This window comes from Sus scrofa, chromosome 15, assembly GCF_054392235.1.
Source record: "Sus scrofa isolate SSC_HxYL_T2T_F1_AM1 chromosome 15, Sscrofa_HxYL_maternal_Yorkshire_Landrace_v2.0, whole genome shotgun sequence".
Taxonomy (NCBI): Eukaryota; Metazoa; Chordata; class Mammalia; order Artiodactyla; family Suidae; genus Sus; species Sus scrofa.
The window spans coordinates 39,105,680-39,124,570 of NC_139397.1; the positions used below are offsets into that span (position 1 = coordinate 39,105,680).

At 45.6% G+C, this 18,891-nt stretch overlaps 2 protein-coding genes across 3 annotated transcripts in view; one reads left to right on the forward strand and one right to left on the reverse strand.

The window, feature by feature from the left end:
* Window positions 1-4,728: 4,728 nt before the first annotated feature.
* The window catches only part of LOC110257077 (uncharacterized), a 28,357-nt gene continuing 14,194 nt past the window's right edge, over window positions 4,729-18,891 (reverse strand). The window contains exons 2-4 of the mRNA XM_084998495.1: window positions 14,771-14,890; window positions 13,848-14,711; window positions 4,729-13,387 (exon numbers count right to left, since the gene is read on the reverse strand). Of these exons, the coding sequence (XP_084854621.1) occupies window positions 13,999-14,711; window positions 14,771-14,890 (833 nt within the window). The 3' untranslated portion in view covers window positions 4,729-13,387; window positions 13,848-13,998. The remainder of the gene's footprint in view (window positions 13,388-13,847; window positions 14,712-14,770; window positions 14,891-18,891) is intronic.
* The window catches only part of MAP3K2 (mitogen-activated protein kinase kinase kinase 2), a 90,856-nt gene continuing 86,180 nt past the window's right edge, over window positions 14,216-18,891 (forward strand). Inside the window, exon 1 of one of the 2 annotated variants that reach the window (XM_003359437.6) lies at window positions 14,216-14,703. The gene's annotated coding sequence lies outside the window, so the exon portion shown is untranslated. Of the gene's footprint in view, window positions 14,964-18,891 lie in introns of both variants that reach the window. The other variant, XM_005671635.4, reaches the window with a different exon arrangement.

Genomic DNA, 18,891 nt, shown 5'->3' on the forward strand with positions numbered 1-18,891 from the left:
TTTTCCTCTGTAAAGTCACTATTTTCCTTTGTAATTAACAAACATCCCGTGGGGAGTAGCTTTATGATTAGGTAAATATCCTGTTTATTTCCGACATTTTCCCTCTAATTTTAGAATCCATCAACAATTATTGTTCACAACAGTTATTACTGTGGTTTTTACCAAATGGTGATTTTTCCATAACCATTGCTCTTTCTACATTTGTTAACTTGAATTCTGTTGTTCAAAAGAGCTGTCTCTTCCCTCCATGTATTTATTTATTCCATTATTTTATAACTGGACTTTTGGAGGTTTGTTTCATTCTATGGGTTATAACCCATTACTATTACTTCTATATTTTTCTCAAATGGTACCACATTTGACTACTGGGAGCTCCTTCCAGGTGGTCCCTGTGTCTTCATGGCCCCCATCAGCCTTACTGTCTGACACAAGGTGTTCCAGGCTCACCTCATACTTTCCCTGCTCCAGCTCAGAATCAACCCTTTTTCTAGGAGCCCTAGTTTGTTTTATTGGAGAACAGTGTTTAGAAAGTAAGATCTAGGCATGAGTCAGATTAAACTGGCTTAAATGAAAATGCAGACCTGAGCTGGCACTGAGGCAGCTTGGGAAGGAGAAGGGCAGCTATGCAGGGCCAAGAAGAGAGGCAGGGAGACAAATGGATGGTGAGATAGGTGAGCCAGAGCGAGCCTAGGCAGGGAGGGCAGCCTGGTACTCAATCCTTGACTGGGGCTCCATGGGGAGCATGACCTCCCCGCAAATGAAAGGAGGGATTCAGAGCAGCAGTGCCCCTGCCCAGTCCACTGTGCTCCTTGCAGAGCTTACCCCTGGGGGGTACACTTGGGGCTGGAGTTGAAAGGGAGAGGATGATTTTTATTTTCTTTGCATTAGTATTGTGTGATTTTATTTTATTTTATTAATTTATTTTTGCATTTTAGGGCCGCACCCACAGCATATGGAGGTTAGCAGGCTAGGGGTCCAATCAGAGCTATAGCTGCCAGCCTACGCCACAGCCACAGCAATACCAGATCCGAGGCCCATCTGCGACTTACACCACAGCTCATGGCAAGATCCTAACCCAATGAGCAGGGCCAGGGATCAAACCCACAACCTTATGGTTCCTAGTCAGATTCGTTTCTGCTGTGCCATGATGGGAACTCCCTGATTTTTTTTTAAACCACAGCATTTATTATTTTGAAAACTGTACAGAAAAGATCTATTATTCTGTTTTTTCTTTAACAATGTCTGTATTACTTCCTTTCCTCAATCTGAAGAACAGTGGAGGGGACATAGATGGATTGTTACAGAGGGGCTCAACCACCACAAAATGATTGTGTGGGAGTCCACCTGCACTCCAGTTCCCAGTGATGAAATCCTCAGGCCTCAGAGAGATAGGGGCTTCCAAACTCTCCTGATTGCCACTTGAAGAAAAAATGCTGGAGAGGGTGTGGAGAAAAGGGAACCCTCCTACACTGTTGGTGAAATATAAACTGGTAAAGCTATTATGGAAAACAGTACCGAGGTTCCTCAAAAAGCTAAAAATGGAGTTGCCATATGATCCAGCAATCCCACTCCTGGGCTTATATCCAGAGAAAATTCTAATTTGAAAAGATACATGCACTCCTATGTTCATGGCAGCACTATTCACAATAGCCAAGACCTGGAAGCAAACTAAATGTCCATTGACAGATGAATGGATAAAGAAGATATGCTACATATACACAATAGAATATTACTCCATAAAAAAAGAATGAAATGCCATCTGCAGCAACGTGGATGGACCTAGAGATTATCATACTAAATGAAGTCAGTCAGAAAGAGAAAGACAAATACCATATCACTCATATGTGGAATCTAAACTATAACACAAATGGAGTTCCCATTGTGGCTCAGTGGAAACAAATCTGACTAGCATCCATGAGGACACAGATTCAATCTCTGGCCTCGCTCAGTGGTTTAAGGATCTGGCGTTCCTGTGAGCTGTGGTGTAGGTCTCAGATTTGATTCAGATCCCGTGTTGCTGTGGCTGTGGTATAGGTCAGTGGCTACAATTCCGATTTGACCTCTATCCTGGGAACCTCCATTTGCCATGAGTGTGGCCCTAAAAAGATAAATAAATAAATAAATAAATAACAAATGAATTTATCTGTGAAACAAATGGACTCACAAACATAGAGAATTGACTTGTGGCTCTCAAGGGATAGGGATGGAGGGCTTTGGGGTGAGCAGACTATTATATACAGAATGGATAAACAACAAAGTCCTACTGTATAGAGCAGGAAAGTATATTCAATATCCTGTGATAAACCATGATGGAAAAGAATATGGAAAAAATATATATGTATAAACCACTTTGCTGGACAGCAGAAATTAACACAACCTTGTAAACCAACTATACTTCAATAAAGACTTTTTTTTTTTTTCTTTTTAGGGCTGCATTAGTGGCATATGGAGGTTCCCAGACTAGGGCTTACACCACAGCCACAGCAACGGGGGTTCTGAGCCCCACCTGCAACCTACACTACAGCTCATGGCAATGCTGGATCCTTAACCCACTGAGCAAGGCCAGGGATCAAATCAGCATCCTCATGGGTCCTAGTCAGGTTCATTAACTGCTGAGCCAGAAAGGGAACTCTAGATTTTTTTTTTTAGTGTCAAGAGCTGGATGAAATTAGGCTAAGGGTCATAAAGAGATTTCCTACCCTTATTCTATAAGTCTGAAATTTCTAATGTAACATAATTTCTAAAATAACATAAATGTTTTGTCCTTCATCTGCCTATGCAACGAGTTACTCAGCAAACATGCACAGCTGGTCCTATTCAGAAGCAGGCAAACAAGATGAAGGTAGGAGTGCTTTCTGCCTCCTTGGAAAGCAGCCTATAAGCAGCTGTAGAGGCCCTTGTAATGACAGAGATGAGCAGAGTGGGAGTGAGGGCTGGCAGCCTGGCAGGATGGGAGTGTGACTGTAGGAAACTCTTCTTTCTGAGTCTCGGTTTCCTCCCCCAGAAAACAGAGCAGCTAAGACCTGCTCCCCTGGGTCGTCAGCATATGGGAGGCTGGGGAGGTCTGTGGAGGGAGCAGGAAAGAAGGGATCTGTCAGCAGAACTGCAGGCCTTAGAGGTGGGGCTGGTTGAGGTTTTGGGTCTGGGGAGCAGGGGTTTATGAGAACAACTATGAGGGACTAGAGGTGCAGAGGCCTCACAACTGGAGGTCACATAACAGAATTTAAACTTCATCCTATGGGCAAGGAGGCCAGTGAAGTGCTCCATGAAGGGGAGTGCCATGGCCAGATCTGTATCCTTTACACTGACTCAAGAGATTCCTTCAGCCACAATGAAACTGGTCAAAATCTGACACTAGGCGCTTGGAAGACACCCTGTGAGGTGACTCAGGGATAGAAAAGGGAAGCTGGGGTTTCCAGTGAACGGCTGACAGGGAAAGCAGGCAGGCTGAGGCATGAAGGCAGCCAAGTCCAGGGCTGTCCAGGCTCTTGAGACCTGGCCCTGAGGTCAGCCTCTGCAGGTCTGCCCTGGAGAATCGCTTCACCTGGACCCAGGACTTTTGGGCCCTGAACCCTCACGGGGGCCAGGTATTCAAGCAAGCAAGGTGGATGTCACCATACAGAGACACACAGGTCCAAGCTGGAATCCTTCCTCTTCCACCTACATATTAGGTGACTTTAGCCAAGTCAGTTAACTCTGGCCTGGCCTGCAGTTTCCTCACTGTCAAATGCAGGGAGCAGAGAGCGTGAAGGAGTTAATGTGTTTAAAGTCTGCTGTTAAGTCCCCAGTAATAAGTCACTCTTAATGTGATCGCATGGTCTTCTTTTATAGATGAGGTGGCTGAGGTCAGAGAGGTGAAGGTACTTGCCCAAGGCTGCAGGACAGGCAGAACAAGGAGCCAGGCGGTGGTCTGACCACGCAGCCCACGTTTATTCCCGAGCTGCTGCCACGCCAGGCCTCGCTTCCACAAGAGCCCGGGGCTGCCCCCAGCCTGGAACGACGTGGTCCTTTACCCCTAGTCCCCCATCGCTTGTGCAGCGGTGAGTCACCGCCCCCACGCCTGTGAGGAGAACCCCCTCCCCAGCTGCCCAGACCTGGTTGCCAAGCAACAAGACACAACAGACGTAAACACACGATCCCTGCGGTACCCGTGAAGCTGTACTTTCCCCGCCCCTCAGCCTTCCCACGGCTTCTCCTGGTTTGGGGTTCCCGCTGAGGGCGAAGGTGGATTCCCTGGGGTGGAGCTCTGCTCCGGCGACGGCGACAGGAGGGGCGAGGCTGCTAGAGAAGGAAGAGGAGAGGCCGCTAGAGGCAAGGGCAGCGCTGACTTTCACCGCTCCCCTGGGTTTGGTGCGCCCGGGCCGGACTTCCTGAGACCCGGTCCAGGACAGCAGGAAGGTTCTTGCCGTGGGAGTGCGGACCATTTCCCTGAAGCACGAGGGGCTTCTGCTGCCCTTGGGGCCGCGAGCATCCTGCTTGGGTCTTCAGGCCTGCATGGCCCCTCTCCTGGAACCGCGCTTTCCTTGATGCACCGCCGCATCAACCTGGTTATTCGCTTGAACCGCGGACGTCTTGAGTGGGACCCCCTGGGCCCCACACTTGCCTGCTGGGCCCAAGACTGAGAGCGCAGTTAACAGCTTGATTTTAGGACTCGTGTCCTACTCAGGCACTGAATTTGGGGCTGCATATATGTATCTTTCCATTAACCCTCACAATGACATTGTAACGTAGGTTTTTAATTTGCTTTATTAGGCTTAACTCACACACAACAAAGTTCACCAATTTTACGTATACAATTCAATAAATTTTGACAAAAGTATACAATCTTGTAACTATCACCGCAGCGTTTGTAGAACCTCCCCATCACCCGTCTGCAGACAATCCTCCCTCTTGGCCCCTGGCAACCACTGACTGCACCAGCTTTACCTTTTCTAGACTTTCCTATAAACGGAATCATGTAATCTACAGCCTTTCGTGTGGCTTCTTTCACTTGGCATTATGGTTCTGAAATTCATCCACACTAGCACTGGTTTGTTCCTTTTTTTGCCTTGGGTTGTATCCAGTTTGGGGCTGTCATGAAAAAAGCCACTATGATCAGACATGTACAAATCTTTGTGTGGACATGTTTTCATTTCCCTTGAGGAAATACTAGGGGTGGAATTGCTGGTTCATTCAACAGGTATTATAATTACCTCCATTACATAGATGAAAGATTGAAGCTCAGAGAGGTTAAGCAGCTTGCCTGAGCTTATACAGCTTGGCAGAAATCCAAAGCCAGGTCTAATCTGTGTGAAAGTGGCCACCCATAGATTTTTTTTTTTTTCTCTACCTATGGCATGTGGAAGTTCCCCGGGCAGGGATTGAACCCAATCCACAGCATCCACCTTGACCACTGCAGTGACAATGCTAGATCCTGCACCACAAGGGAACGGAAGAAGCAGAAGTTTTTTGTGTTTTTTTTAAGGGTCGCACATGAGGTCCATGGAAGTTCCTGGACAAGGGCTCAAACTGGAGCTGCAGCTGCCAGACTATGCCACAGCCACAGCCTCACAGGATCCAAAACTTGTCTGCGACCTACACCACAGCTTGTGGCAACGCGAGATCCTTAACCCACTGAGCAAGGCCATGGACGGAACCTGCATCCTCATGGATATGAGTTGGGTTTGTTACCACTGAGCAACAACTTCAAAGATGGGTATTTCTTGAGTTGAAAATACTTCTTTGGTCCGCAATCACTGCAGTAACGTGTACATGGGCTGAATTAGCTGCATTCATGTTCCTAGCCTGTGTTAAGTACACTGACACTGAGCACAGTGGGTGCACAGGGACATAGGTCACTCAGATAGCACTTTAGGAGGTGACTTCTAACAACCTAAATGGCAGGACTGCAGGATGTGTGGTTTTTTTTACTTTCAAAGTATCTTGAAATATCAAGCTTTCACCCACCTGTGTGAATATCCATTGTGCATTTCCTAACTCCACCACTCCTTTTACACTTGTTAGTGGATGCTCTTGTGCTAGAGGGCTTGTCCTTCTTCCTCATTTATGTCTGTCAGTGTGCCTCAAGGGTCATCACCATATGGGGGAGAATTCATTACTAACACTTTTTAATGTTCAACGTGTCCCATATTTAGCCAGAAGCAGTCCCTTTAGGCTGTGTCTTTTTAACATGCGGAGCCCTTCCATACTCCGTGGTGTGAGATGTCCCAGGCTCTCACATTTCTGCACCAGCCCTGATCCCTTTAATGAAGCATGTCATTCAGAACCAAGACTGGGGCACTAGATATACTCATTGTCTCTGACATGTCTGAGTTATAGGTCCCCTCAGGCTATGGGGTCATAGGGAAGCAGGGTTAGGTGAAAGGCAGGGCCCTGAGACTGGTTGTGTGTAAGGGCTCAGCAAAGCCAGACATCAGCCTACAAGGGAATCTATAGTAAAAGCTGGGTTCACCAGGTGAGGGAAACCCAAGCCAAGCCAATCACACAGTGCAGTTTCTCTGCTCAGAAATCTCTCTACAAACTTTATAAACCTCTGAGGAAGATGTTTTAGCTCTTCTTGCTTCAGTGTGAGTTACTTCCAAGGCAGAGGACGTTCTCAAGGGTGGTGGAGGGTCAGGGAGAGTGGGCCCAGGTTTGGTGGAGGGAGGGTGGTCTCAGGGGCTCCCAATGGTAGACCGTGTCTTCCACGGTGACAAAAAACCACAGAGATTTCTCCTGGCACAGACCTGTGCTGTGCTTAAGGCTGAATGGCCAGCTGGCTCATGGCAGCCTGGTCATCGGCGTGAACTCCACTCACTCTCTAGGTGGTGACTCACAATGTGGGGCCATGGTCTCAGAGCTGGTCTCCCTGAAAATACCTGTGCCTTTTGGTTATGCTGGGTACCCACCACTCTGAAGGGCCTACTGGCTCTGTGACCTAGTGGGGCAGGAGCAGTGCTGGGTTTTTGTGGGCAGCAGGTGGGGACAGATGCTGTTTCAATGGCTTTTACATGCCTTACCCCACCGATGCCCAATCCTGGGGCTGGACGCCTTCTTCTGTCTTCAGATGAGAATGCTGAGTGAGCCAGGCTGAGGAAGGCAAGCACCAGTGTCTTATCAACACCAGTGTGCTCTGTGGTTCAGCCTGGCCACAGCCACCAGGACCGGCCATGGGGATGGCAGCCACCGTTTGAGGGCACAGGGAACCCCACTGAGACTGGTTTGAGCAGTATGGTGCACCTAAAGGGTCAGTGACATTGCTGCCTCTTGGGACCCTGAACCCTGCCCTGCTCAGCTTCAGCCAAGCTGGCCTATGATGAAGAACTAGTGCAGAAAGGATCCCAAGCCTTATGACTGGATGTGCAGAAACCATTTGCAGGAGGACCTACGTCATACTGGGTGACAGGTATGGTGAGCCCTAAGGATGAAGATGACTATTTACTCACCTCTGCTGATGTCAACCTCCTTGGTGATGTAGGTGGGGATGGGGGTCCTGCAAAGCAGCTCTGAGAGGAGGCTGGTAGGGACCTGGCCTTAGGCAGAGAAGTGAAACAGGCATGGAGTGGGAGGGCTGAAGAGGCGGGCTCCAGGACAGGGCTACTCCACTGGGTGTCCCATGGACCCGGAGACAGCAACCCAACCTTCTGCCACTGCTTCCTCTTCGGCAAATTCTGCTGACCTACTTCTCAGGGTGTTTGTGAAAAATAGCTAATAAAACTTGGTGAATTAAAAGAAAGTGGGGAAGAGGCAGAGAGAGAAGGAAAAAGAGGAACAGGAACAGAAGAAGAAGACAATATAAACAGGAGAAAGAGAACAAATAGCTAGTCCTTATTTTGTTGACAGACGTCAGAAGTGAGGAGGGGATATTAGAGGGTGGCTGCAGTGGTGGAGACCACCAGGAGGCCCCAAGCAAAGAGCCACCTTCTACATAAACCAGTTATTACTGCTTACAATCTGATGTTTTTTGTATTGGCCACACTCAAGGCATAAGGAAGTTCCTGGGGCCAGGACTGAACCCAGGCCACAGCAGTGACACCACCAAATCCCTAATCACTAAGCCACCGGGAAACTCCAATATAATTTGATGTTTTAAAAGTATATCTTTTAGTATACAGTCTTAGAATGCACTAACTCAGATAAACCATTTGATTTAAGTACCTCTGGGTGCTTTTCCAAAATAGGAGGTTCTCCCCCAATAGAAATCTGTAATATTCCTTTTGTGTTGTAAGTATAATGAGCTCACGCTGGCACAGGCCTAAGGGAATGTGAAAGGGACAGTCACATTCAGTTTTACTTCTTGGATCTAAGTTAGCACCGGGATCTCACGTAGTCGCTCTCACTTTGTCTCAAAGGCTGAGGACAGAGAGAAGTTTCTCTAATATGCTCATTGGCTCTACATATATCTATTTTATGAACATTTCTCATTAAAAAGAACAAAGGTAAAAATTTTAGTGTATATATATAGCTATTCAAATTTATGTTTGCAAGTATAAGGTGAAATGAAGTGAAACTACTTATGCTATGTAAGTGAAAAAAGTAGAATATAAAATTACATGTACAACCACCTAATAAATGTATCTAAAAATTTAAAAAAAAAAATCCCAACAACAAAAATCTACCTATAGAGAAAAGACTGGATGAAAAAGCTACAGAAGGAATTGGAGGTTTTTTTTCCCTTGTGTTTTCCATTTTTTTTTCCCTCTTCATTTTTTGCTGCCCTGCAGCATATGGAGCTCCCAGATCAGGAATCAGATACAAGCCGCAGTTGCAACCTAAGCTGCAGCTGCAGCAATGTGTGATCTTTAATCCACTGTGCCAGACTAGGGATCAAACCCATGTCCCAGCTCTCCCAAGATGCTGCTGATCCCATTGCACCAAATGGGGAGCTCTCCATGTTTTCTATTAATATGTATAACATAACAGAAAATAGGTAACAAATATAATTTTAAAGAAGTGTATGGGGGAGTTCCCATTGTGGCTCAGCAGAAACGAATCTGACTAGTATCCATGAGGACGCAGGTTTGATCCCTGGCCTTGCTCAGTGGGTTAAGGTTCTGGCATTGCTGTGGGCTGTGGTATAGGTTGCAGATATGCCCCAGATCTGGCATTGCTGTGGCTAATGGTGTAAGCCAACAGCTACAGGTTTGATTCGACCCCTAGGCTGGGAACCTCCATATGCCATGGGGGTAGCTGCCCCCCCGCAAAAAAAAAAAGACAAAAAAAAAAAAATAGAAATGTATGTATTAGAAGCTGATAAAAGAATTAGAGATGATCAAGTTTATAGAAAATTCAAGATAATCTATTAGAAATACTTCAAATGGTCTTTCTCCAAACTCAGAAAATTTCTTGTGCAATCCCAAACAGTAGAAATTACTCTTCTTTGGTTGTGGAAGCACTGTGCACTTTTAATCAGGGGACTTACCTTAGTACCTTAGTATGTTTTACTTTAAAGAGTGAAGTGAGGCATTCCCTTGTGGCTCACTGGTTACCAAATCCGACTTGTATCTACAGGGGCTCAGTTTCAATCCCTGGCCTTGCTCAGTGGATTAGGGATCTGGCGTTGCCATGAGCTGTGGTGTAGGTCACAGATGCAGCTAGGATATGGCAGTTGCTATGGCTGTGGCTGTGGCAGAGGCCAGCAGCTGCAGCTCTGATTCTACCCCTAGCCTGGGAACCTTCATATCCTGCAAGTGCTGCCCTAAAAATACCAAAAAAAAAAAAAGAGTGAATCGAGTTTCTACCCAACTGCCCTGAGGATGACAATGCAGACAGTACAAGATATGCTTAAAGGGTTCCACTTGGGCTCCCCAAGTCCTGGCTCTCCCCCTGCTTCTCTGGCAGACACTGCTGACTGCTACGAAATGGCCCCCCATGCCTCAGCTCCCCTGGGTTTCTGCCCAGCCCCAAGGTGAGGCTTGCGGGGGCTGGACCATCATGATGATGCTTTGCAGGCACAGGCATGTGGCCCAGCTCCCGCCAGTGAAATGCTCCTGGTGACAGATGTTTACCCTCTGCTCATGTGAAAGAGCCCTGTGGTCCAGCCTGGGAGGGAGCTCTGCCTCCAGCCCCATCCACCACTGCTGTGTAGCCCCTCGTCCTCACTCCCTAAGACAGCAGGGAGGTATTCTAGGATGGAGGGAGGGGGGAAGACAGAGGGGCAAAGGAATAGTCTCTTGAGGAAGGGTCTCTCAAGGAAGGTATTTGGACTGGACACTTCCACTGATTTCCCTTTAGCTGGTACTTAGTCACATGGCCACATTCAGCTGCAAGGGAGACTGGGACATGAACTCTTTATTATGTGGGCCTATGTACTCAGCTAAAATCTGATGACTTTGGAAAGGAAGGCATGAATTGGGGGCACCATTAGAGGCCTTGCTGCAAAAACAAGAGGCAGTCTGCTGGGGGGCTATAAGTGGGTTAGTCGTATGATAGTTGATCTTGGTGGGCCTGATCTAATCATATGAACTCTTTAAAAGTAGTTTACTCTGGCTGGTAGCAAAAGAGGAAGTTACAAAAAGACAACCCACAGAATGGGAGAAAATATTTGCAAATGAAAAGATCAAGAAGGGAATATTCTCCAAAGTATACAAACAGGTCATTCAGCTATCAAAAAACCTAAATGACTCAATCAAAAAAAGTTGGCAGAAGACCTAAATAGACATTTCTCCAAAGAAGACATATAGATGGCCAAAAACACACATGAAAAGGTGCTCAACATTGCTAATTAGAAAAATGCAAATCAAAATTACAGTGAAGTATCACCTCACACCAGTCAGAATGGCCATCATCGAGAAGTCTACAAACAATAAATGCTGGAGAGCGTGTAGAGAAAAGGGAACCCTCCTACGCTAAATGTCCATTAAGAGATGAATGAATAAAGAAGATGTGGTACACATGTACAATTGAATATTACTCAGCCATAAAAAAGAATGAAATAATGCCATTTGCAGTAACCTGGATGGACTTAGAGATTATCATACTAAGTTAAGTCAGAGAAAAACAAATATCATATGGTATCTCTTACATGTGGAAACTAATAAAAAATGATACAAATGAACTTATTTACAAAACAGAAAAAGATTCACAGGCTTTGAAACCAAACTTGTGGTGACCAAAGTGAAAATGTGGCGGGGGAGGGATAAGTTAAGAGATTGGTATTAACATATACACACTACTATATATAAAATAGGTCAACGAGGACCAACTGTATAACACAGGAAACTACTCAATATTTTGTAAATAACCTACATGGGAAAAGAATCTGAAAAAGAATTATGTATAACTAAATCACATGCTGTACACCTGAAACCAACACAACATTGTAAAGCAACTATACTCCAATTTAAAAAAGAAAAAGAGGTCAGATATTCAACATGTAAGGGGGGTCCAGTGTGTAAGAAATCCTTGGTTGCTGGCTTTGAGGATGGAGGAGGTCACATGGCAAGGAATGCCAGTGGGTTCTAGCAGCTGATAGCAAGCTCTGGCTGACTGCCTGCAAGGAAATGGGAACCTCACCTGTACAACAACCCACAACTCTACAGGAAACTGAATTCTGCCAAGAGTGAGGTTGGAAGCACATGTTTCCCAGGACCTCTAGATGAGAACTCAGGCCAGCTGACATCTTGCTTTCAGCCTGTGATACTGACCAGAGAACCCAGCCATGATGCTGATGCTGACCTACAGAACTGTGAGCTAATAAACAAGTGTTGTTTGAAGCCACTAAGTCTGTGGTGTTTGTTATGCAGCAAAAGAAAATAAATACACCCCTTGGAGGTTTTCCTTCAATCCTTGGGCATACCTGTGCCATTTTCCTTTCTGCTGCCTTGGCACCTCATAACCATCCCTGCCATAGGGCAAGTCACTTGGTATTATAATGATTCATTTACCAGTCTGCTCTCCTCACAAACTCTGAGTTCCTGGGAGGTGATCAAGACTACCCCTTTATTTCTATAATCCCAGGCACAGAGTAGAGAGGCAAAAGCAAAAAATATATTGAGGAGTTTTGTGTGGTGCAACGAAAACGAATCCAACTAGTATCCATGAAGATGTGGGTTCGATTCCTGGACTTGTTCAGTGGGTTAAGGATCCAGCATTGCTGTGGTGTAGGAGGGTAGCTACAGCTCCAATTAGACCCCCAGCCTGGGAACTTGCAAATGCTGCAGTTGCGGCCCTAAAAAGCAAAAAAAGAAAAGAATATATCGAAGTTTTCATCCAGGAAAAAAAAACCCAAGATCACTAATTTCTAGTAATATATACTAAAATGATCCCGGGTGCCAGAGATTTAGTGTCTAAGCAAGAGTCTCAGTAATGTAAAAAGAGATTTTTACAAGAAAAAAAAGAAAAAAGAACATGTTATTAATATACATGTGGGGTGTTTCTACGGAGCCAGTGGTAGATGAAGTCCCCAGGTATGGTAGGGAGTGAAGGAGTGAGCAGAGGTGTGAGGAAAAATTCATCTCTATATCTAGACAACTTAAACAAATACTGAGTGCCTGCTATATGGTCAGGCCAGGAACTGTGGAAAACAATATAGACTTTAAAATTTAAACCTTGGTGTTCCTGTCGTGGCTCGGTGGTAAACGTATCCGAATGGTATTCATGAGGACGTGGGTTTGATCCCTGGCACTGCTCAGTGGGTTAAGTATCTGGCATTGCCATGAGCTGTGGTGTAGGTCTCAGATGTGGCTCGGATCCCACGCTGCTGTGGCTGTGGTGTAGGCCTCCAGCTACAACTCCGATTCAACCCCATGCCTGGGAACATTGATATGCCGTGGGTGTGGCCCTAAAGAGACAATAAAATAAAATAAAATAAAATTGAAATCTTGCCCAAGCTTAGAAAAATATCCTTTTTTTCCCCTTGTGGCATACCAGGCTTTAGAATGTTAGAACCGAAAGCAATGGTAAAGACTGATTTTATGCGTACATAATCTTAAAAGTCCTCCATTTTTTAAAATAAGTAGAAACAAACATTTTCTATTTAGCTTTGTATTCTTGAGGTCCTACAGTATTAGCTTTTCTTGGTGTTGGCTGCCTAATTCTCTGCAGAACAGATGAACCATTATTTATCAAGCTCAGTCTTAAAGTCGTTTAGGTTTTCAGGCTTCCACTATTATAAAAACCTGCCAATGAATATCTTTGTTCCTGCTCCTCTAACAACTCCACTAACGGGTCTGTAATAAGAATTCCTGGAAAGGGACCCAGATATTTTATTATTCCATAACACCATCTCCCCTAGTCCTTGCCCCACAGATGCCAGCTCCCTTAACCCGTCTATGGTCTTGAGTTGGCCAGGTGCTTACCTCTGAGCCTGGTGAGTGCTGCTCCCGTCCCTCTCATTTTAACTGCTGAGTGGTCTGGAAAAGACAGCAAGAGGGTGGGATCCATAACGTACTGCGAAACCAGGCAGACGCTGAAAGAGGGAAGAAACGGCACAGGAAATTGAAAGGGGCATTTGAGGAAAGTGATGGGGTGTTAAAGATATTCTCTGGGTCAGTGTAGTGTGGGCTAAAAACAGCTGAAATGCAAGTCAGTCATATCACTGAGGCCTCCAATGCTATCCTGGGGGGGACGGGAGTGAAGAAAGGACTCGGTGACAGCGACTCTGTCTGTGTCTGTGTTTTAGACTGTGTCGCTAGCTCTCCAGGTGTAGAAGCCTCTAGCGGGAGGCTTCTACATTCGCTAAACTCGAAAAGTAATTCCTACAAGAACTAAACAGAGAACTGTAAAACTGAGAAAGGTGGTCTCCAGGGGGGTGGTTTATAGTCAGGTGACAAGCCAACAAGAATTTAAGTACTTTGGATAAAAATTCTACACACGAGATCCACAAATGAATAGGAAAATAGATGGCTTTTTGCCAGCAAACGACTTGCCATGGACTTGGAGGAGGTTGCGGCCTCTTCTTCTGCTGCCCCGCTCAGCCCGAAGCCCATTGAGGAGTCCCTCTTCGAGGTTTGCTTTGGACTCTCCGCCGAGGACTCCCGCAGACCTAAGGAACCAAGGTGCCCGCGCGTGCACTCGAGGTCAAGGTCCAAGCGGCACGGACACCGAACCGAGCGAGGTAGCAGCGCCAGGGGTACGCGGCTGTGAGCAGCTAGCCAATGCGCAGGCGCGGACACGCCCCTCGGCCTCGGCGCGACGCTCCAGGCGAGCGCGCGCCCGCGGCGGTTCCGCTCCAGTCTGGAGGAGGGCTGCGCGCGCACGAGCGACGGGCCGTGACGTGCGCCGCTGTACGCCCGACGTCACGGGCCCGTGTGTAGTGGCGGCTGGGCAGCCCTCAGCAGCGGCTCTTGACGAGGGTGGTGCGGCCGCTGGGCGCGGCGTTTGGGGGTCCTGCGGCCCGTGGCGGCGGCGGCGACGATCAGGAGGACCCGCACTCCCAGCCGCGGAGTCGCCGCGCGCGCCCCTTCTCCGGCCTCTGGCGGTACCGGGCCCGCGGCTTCCTCCTTCGCAGCCCAGCTTCCCGCGGGCCTCGGGGCCGCGGCGGCGAGAAGAACCGAGGGCCACCGAGAAGCTCCGCCGGCCGCGACGGTCCCCGTGCCTGCCACCGCGCCCGGCGCGGGCTCCATGTGAGGGAGGGCCGGGCCTGCCCCCGGCCCGCACCCGACTCCTCGTGCGCCCCTCCGGCCCCCGGCGCCCCGCGGCCTCTCGGACCGGGGGGCGCGGTGACAGGCCGCGCGGGGGCGGAGGGGTGGGCCTGCGGCTCGCTGCGTCTCGGTGGAGCGGCCGGTACGTGCCTATGAGTGGATGGGGGGGGCGGGGCGCGGGCGGACGTGGGGAGGGGGCCGCCGCCGGCCAGTGCGCAGCTCGCGGGCGGAGACTTCGCTAGGTGCTCTACTCTCCCGGGTGGGCGGGCGTGCGCCGCCGGCTGCTGGTCCCGAAGTCCAGGTCTGCGCGGAGCTGTCAGACTCGAACTCTGCAGGAGTTCAGGAGGAAGCCTGCCTCTGGTCTCCGGGAAAGCGGAAGGTTTCCGCGCAGTGAGGGAGAAGGTGCCTGTCTTTGCGCTGCTATGGTGCGGTGGACTGGTGGTTAGGGTTGAATCCCTTTTCTCTCTGCGGACCGATTCACTTACTTGTTTATTGTCTCGCCTCACCGTCTGCCCATTTTACAGATCAAAAGAATTGATGAGGCTCAGTTTCAGCAACTTGGCCAAGATCGTGCACTTTGGTAATCTGGGAAGGCCTAGATTTGAATATGTTGTCTCTTTTGTAGAACTGTATTTCTGGGTTTTGAGAAAATAAATATGTGAGGGAAGTGAGAATCGCTGGAAAGTTTCTTCTTGGCAGTAAATTCTAGATGCATAGGTAGACATAATTTACTTGCCCCCAGTGTGTGCTGTTCGATGTGTTTTGCTGCAACCTAGCGAAATGATTTTTCTTGGCTCTTTTTTAAAATTACTTTTAAAAGGTGACTCCATACACTTTTATCTTTTTTTTTTTTCAGTAGGACTGACTGAATAGAAAATATTCCTCCTTTTATCAAAAAAAAGAAATATATTTGGTAAAACTCCAGTTTCTTGAAAAGTTACAATTTTACTTGTGCAATTTATTCTTGATGCATACAAGGAACTCACAGTTGGGTTATTTGCTTGAGATTTCCTTATTGCATAATTTGTTGCTGGATTATGTGGCAATGGCCACACGCTTAGTAATTTGTGCATTAACTTATGCAATATTTCTGAGTGGAATGTCAAAATTTAATGTGTGGAATATCGTAAAAAGTTATGTTTTAATGTTTTTTTTTCCTTTCATAAACAACTAAGTTTATGAACTTGCTGAAATTCTCATTTTTAGCATTGGCTTGTACTGTTTCTTTGATTATGGTTAGTGAAAAAGTAAAGAACCTTTACATTTCTCTTTACAGGAGAAAGTGTTGATAAATTACTTTGAGTATTTAAGCTTCATGCATGGTTGTGTTTAAGAAATCTGTTGATGCCCAATTGTAGTACTTGATCATTTTCTTCAGTACATTAACAGGTTTAAGAAAACTTGTGGTTGAGTATCTTTATAACGTTGTAGAAAAAAGGTTGAATTATAGACTTAAATGGATGTTTCACAGATTGATTTGTTGTTTGGTTAAAATATAAACGTATGTTGAGTTTTGCTGAATATCGTATCATTATAGGATACTTACCTAGTCATGCTCCCCATACATGTCTCTTGAGAAAACTAGTTATTAAAGATTTATATTAAATAATTGGATTACATTCTAGATTCAGTCTTTTAAGCAATGTTTTAGTTGGAGCTTTCATTCCTGGTTTACCTGATTACTACCAAAGGGGTAGTAATAGATGCTGTATTAAAATGAAACCATGTTTGATTCTCAATTCCTACGCTTTGGTTTCAGGTTGATTTTTTTTTTTTTTTCCTTGTAGTATTGGTACTTTCTAGGCTTCCCCCACTGCACCACCCCCCACCCCCGAACCCAGCCCCAACTTTTTGTTATGAAACAATCTCAAGCACACAGGAAGTTGGTGATAGTGAGCATCCATATAATAATCCTCTAGATTCATTTGTTGACATCTTGCCATATTTGCTTTATCTGTAAATATGTGTATGTTATTTTTGGCCATACCACTTGAAACTAAGCTGTAGACATTACCCCTAAAAATGTCAGCTTGCATCTCCAAAATAAGGACATTTTCTTATATAGACAGAATATTATTATTAACTTCTTTAAGTTAATTTTCGTGTGTGTGTGTCTGTGTGTGTGTGTGTGTTTAGGGCCGCACCAGCAGCACATGGAGGTTCCCAGGCTAGCGGTTGAATTGGAGCTATAGTCACTGGCCTATGCCACAGCCATAGCAGTGCCCCATCTGAGCTGCCTCTGTGACCTGCACCACAGCTCACAGCAATGCCAGATCCTTAACCTACTGAGCAAGGCCAGGGATCGAACTCTGTGTCCTCATGGATACTAGTCAGATTCGTTTCTACTGAGCCATGACAGGAACTCCCTAGTTAATGTTTTTTTTAATTGATAATTAGTTAACAGTTTCTTATTGATAATTTCTTAATATAATCTAATATCCATCCATGTTTAAAGCTCCCATTTGTCCTGAAAGGTCTTTTATGACTTCTTATACCCAACTCCATCAAACCAGGATCCCATCGAGGTTTATTCACTGCGTTTGGTGGTTAAGTCTCTTTGATCTCTTCTAATCAGAACAGCCTCATCTCCTCCTTTTAAAATGGTATTGATTTTTTTTAAAAGAAATCAAGCCAGTTGTCTTTCAAAATGTCACGTTCTTAATTTGTCTGATTTTTCCCCCTCATGTATCATTTAGCAAATTCACATATTTCCACCTGTATTAGCTAACTGTAAGCTAAGGTTTAGAGGATTGATTAATTTCAAATTAAATATTTTGGGCAAGAATAACTAGTGAGTGTTGCTATGTACTTTATATTGCTTCCTATCAGTGGACATGTATTATCAAGTCCTATTATTTGTGATATTGAGTTTGCTCATTTGGTTATGGGGGTGAGGTATATTTTCCCACTGTAATTGTTAAGTCGTCTGGCATGATAAATTAGCTCTGTAGTGCTAGTCTGTTCACCAGAAATCTTTCACCTAATAGTTGTATCTATTTCTGCATCTTCTTCGGACCCTTGTCAAGCTAACTTTTGGATTTCAACTTTAACAATCATTTGTTGGGTGTATAGATAGTAACAAAACACAGAAGTAGTAAAAATATTCTTTGGATCTAGGTTCTGATTTTGAAGATTTTAAAGATTTTAAATTATGAATTCAGGGTATCTCCTGTTATGAATAAAAAGAAACCTGTCTTGAAAAAAATGGGAAAAATTCAATGCCTGTGTTTTCCTGTACTCTCTCTTAAGGAATATGTGTCTTGTCAGTTTTCTTAGCCAATATTTGTTGTACCAGAATATCCAGAAATATAATAGAAGAATGGCTTTACTAAAAAATGTTTTGAGGAAACTTTATTTCCTGGCGTTATGCAAAGGAGCACTTGACTGAGTGTCAGAAGATCTGAACACTAGTACTGATTCTTCCATTCTGTGAAGTTCAAGAATTATGATTTTTTTGGAGTTCCCCTCATGGCGCAGTGGTTAACGAATCTGACTGGGAACCATGAGGTTTCGGGTTCGACCCCTGGCCTCACTCAGTGGGTTCAGGATCCTGCGTTGCTGTGAGCTGTGGTGTAGGTCGCAGACGCGGCTTGATCCTGAGTTGCTGTGGCCCTGGCGTAGCCCGGCAACAACAGCTGCGATTAGACCCCCTAGCCTGGGAGCCTTCATGTGCTGCGGGTGCGGCCCTAAAAAGACAAAAAAAAAAAAAAAAAGATTTTTAATTTCATTCTGGGTTCTCATACCATGATTAAGTTAGTAAATATCTGTGAATTTCTGATAATGGGGTGTGTCAGTTAAATTTAAAGACAAATTGTTTTGGAGTTCCCTTGGTGGCATAGTGGTTAATGAATCCGACTAGGAACCATGAGGTTTTGGGTTCGATCCCTGGCTTGCTCAGTGGGTTAAGGATTTAGTGTTGCCGTGAGCTGTGGTGTAGTTCACAGACGCGGCTCGGATCTCATGTTGCTGTGGCTCTGGCGTAGGCCGGTGGCTACAGCTCTGATTAGACCCCTAGCCTGGGAACCTCCACATGCTGCGGGAGCAGCCCTAGGAAAGACCAAAAAAAAAAAAAAAAGAAAGAAAAAAAAAGACAAATCATTTTAATTAAGCCAAATAGAAGTAAATCAGATATGTATAATGTAAAATTGAATATATTTCCCATTGAATTAACTGACATTTAGTAGGTGATTGTTTTAAAGAAGGGTTCATAGTAGGACTGACTTAAGTAGCACATTGTCTTATTAAAAATATGATTTAATTCACGAAACAAATTTAAAGTTTTTTTACACATCTCTTTTATAAAATCAGAATGGGATTTTATTGTAACGAA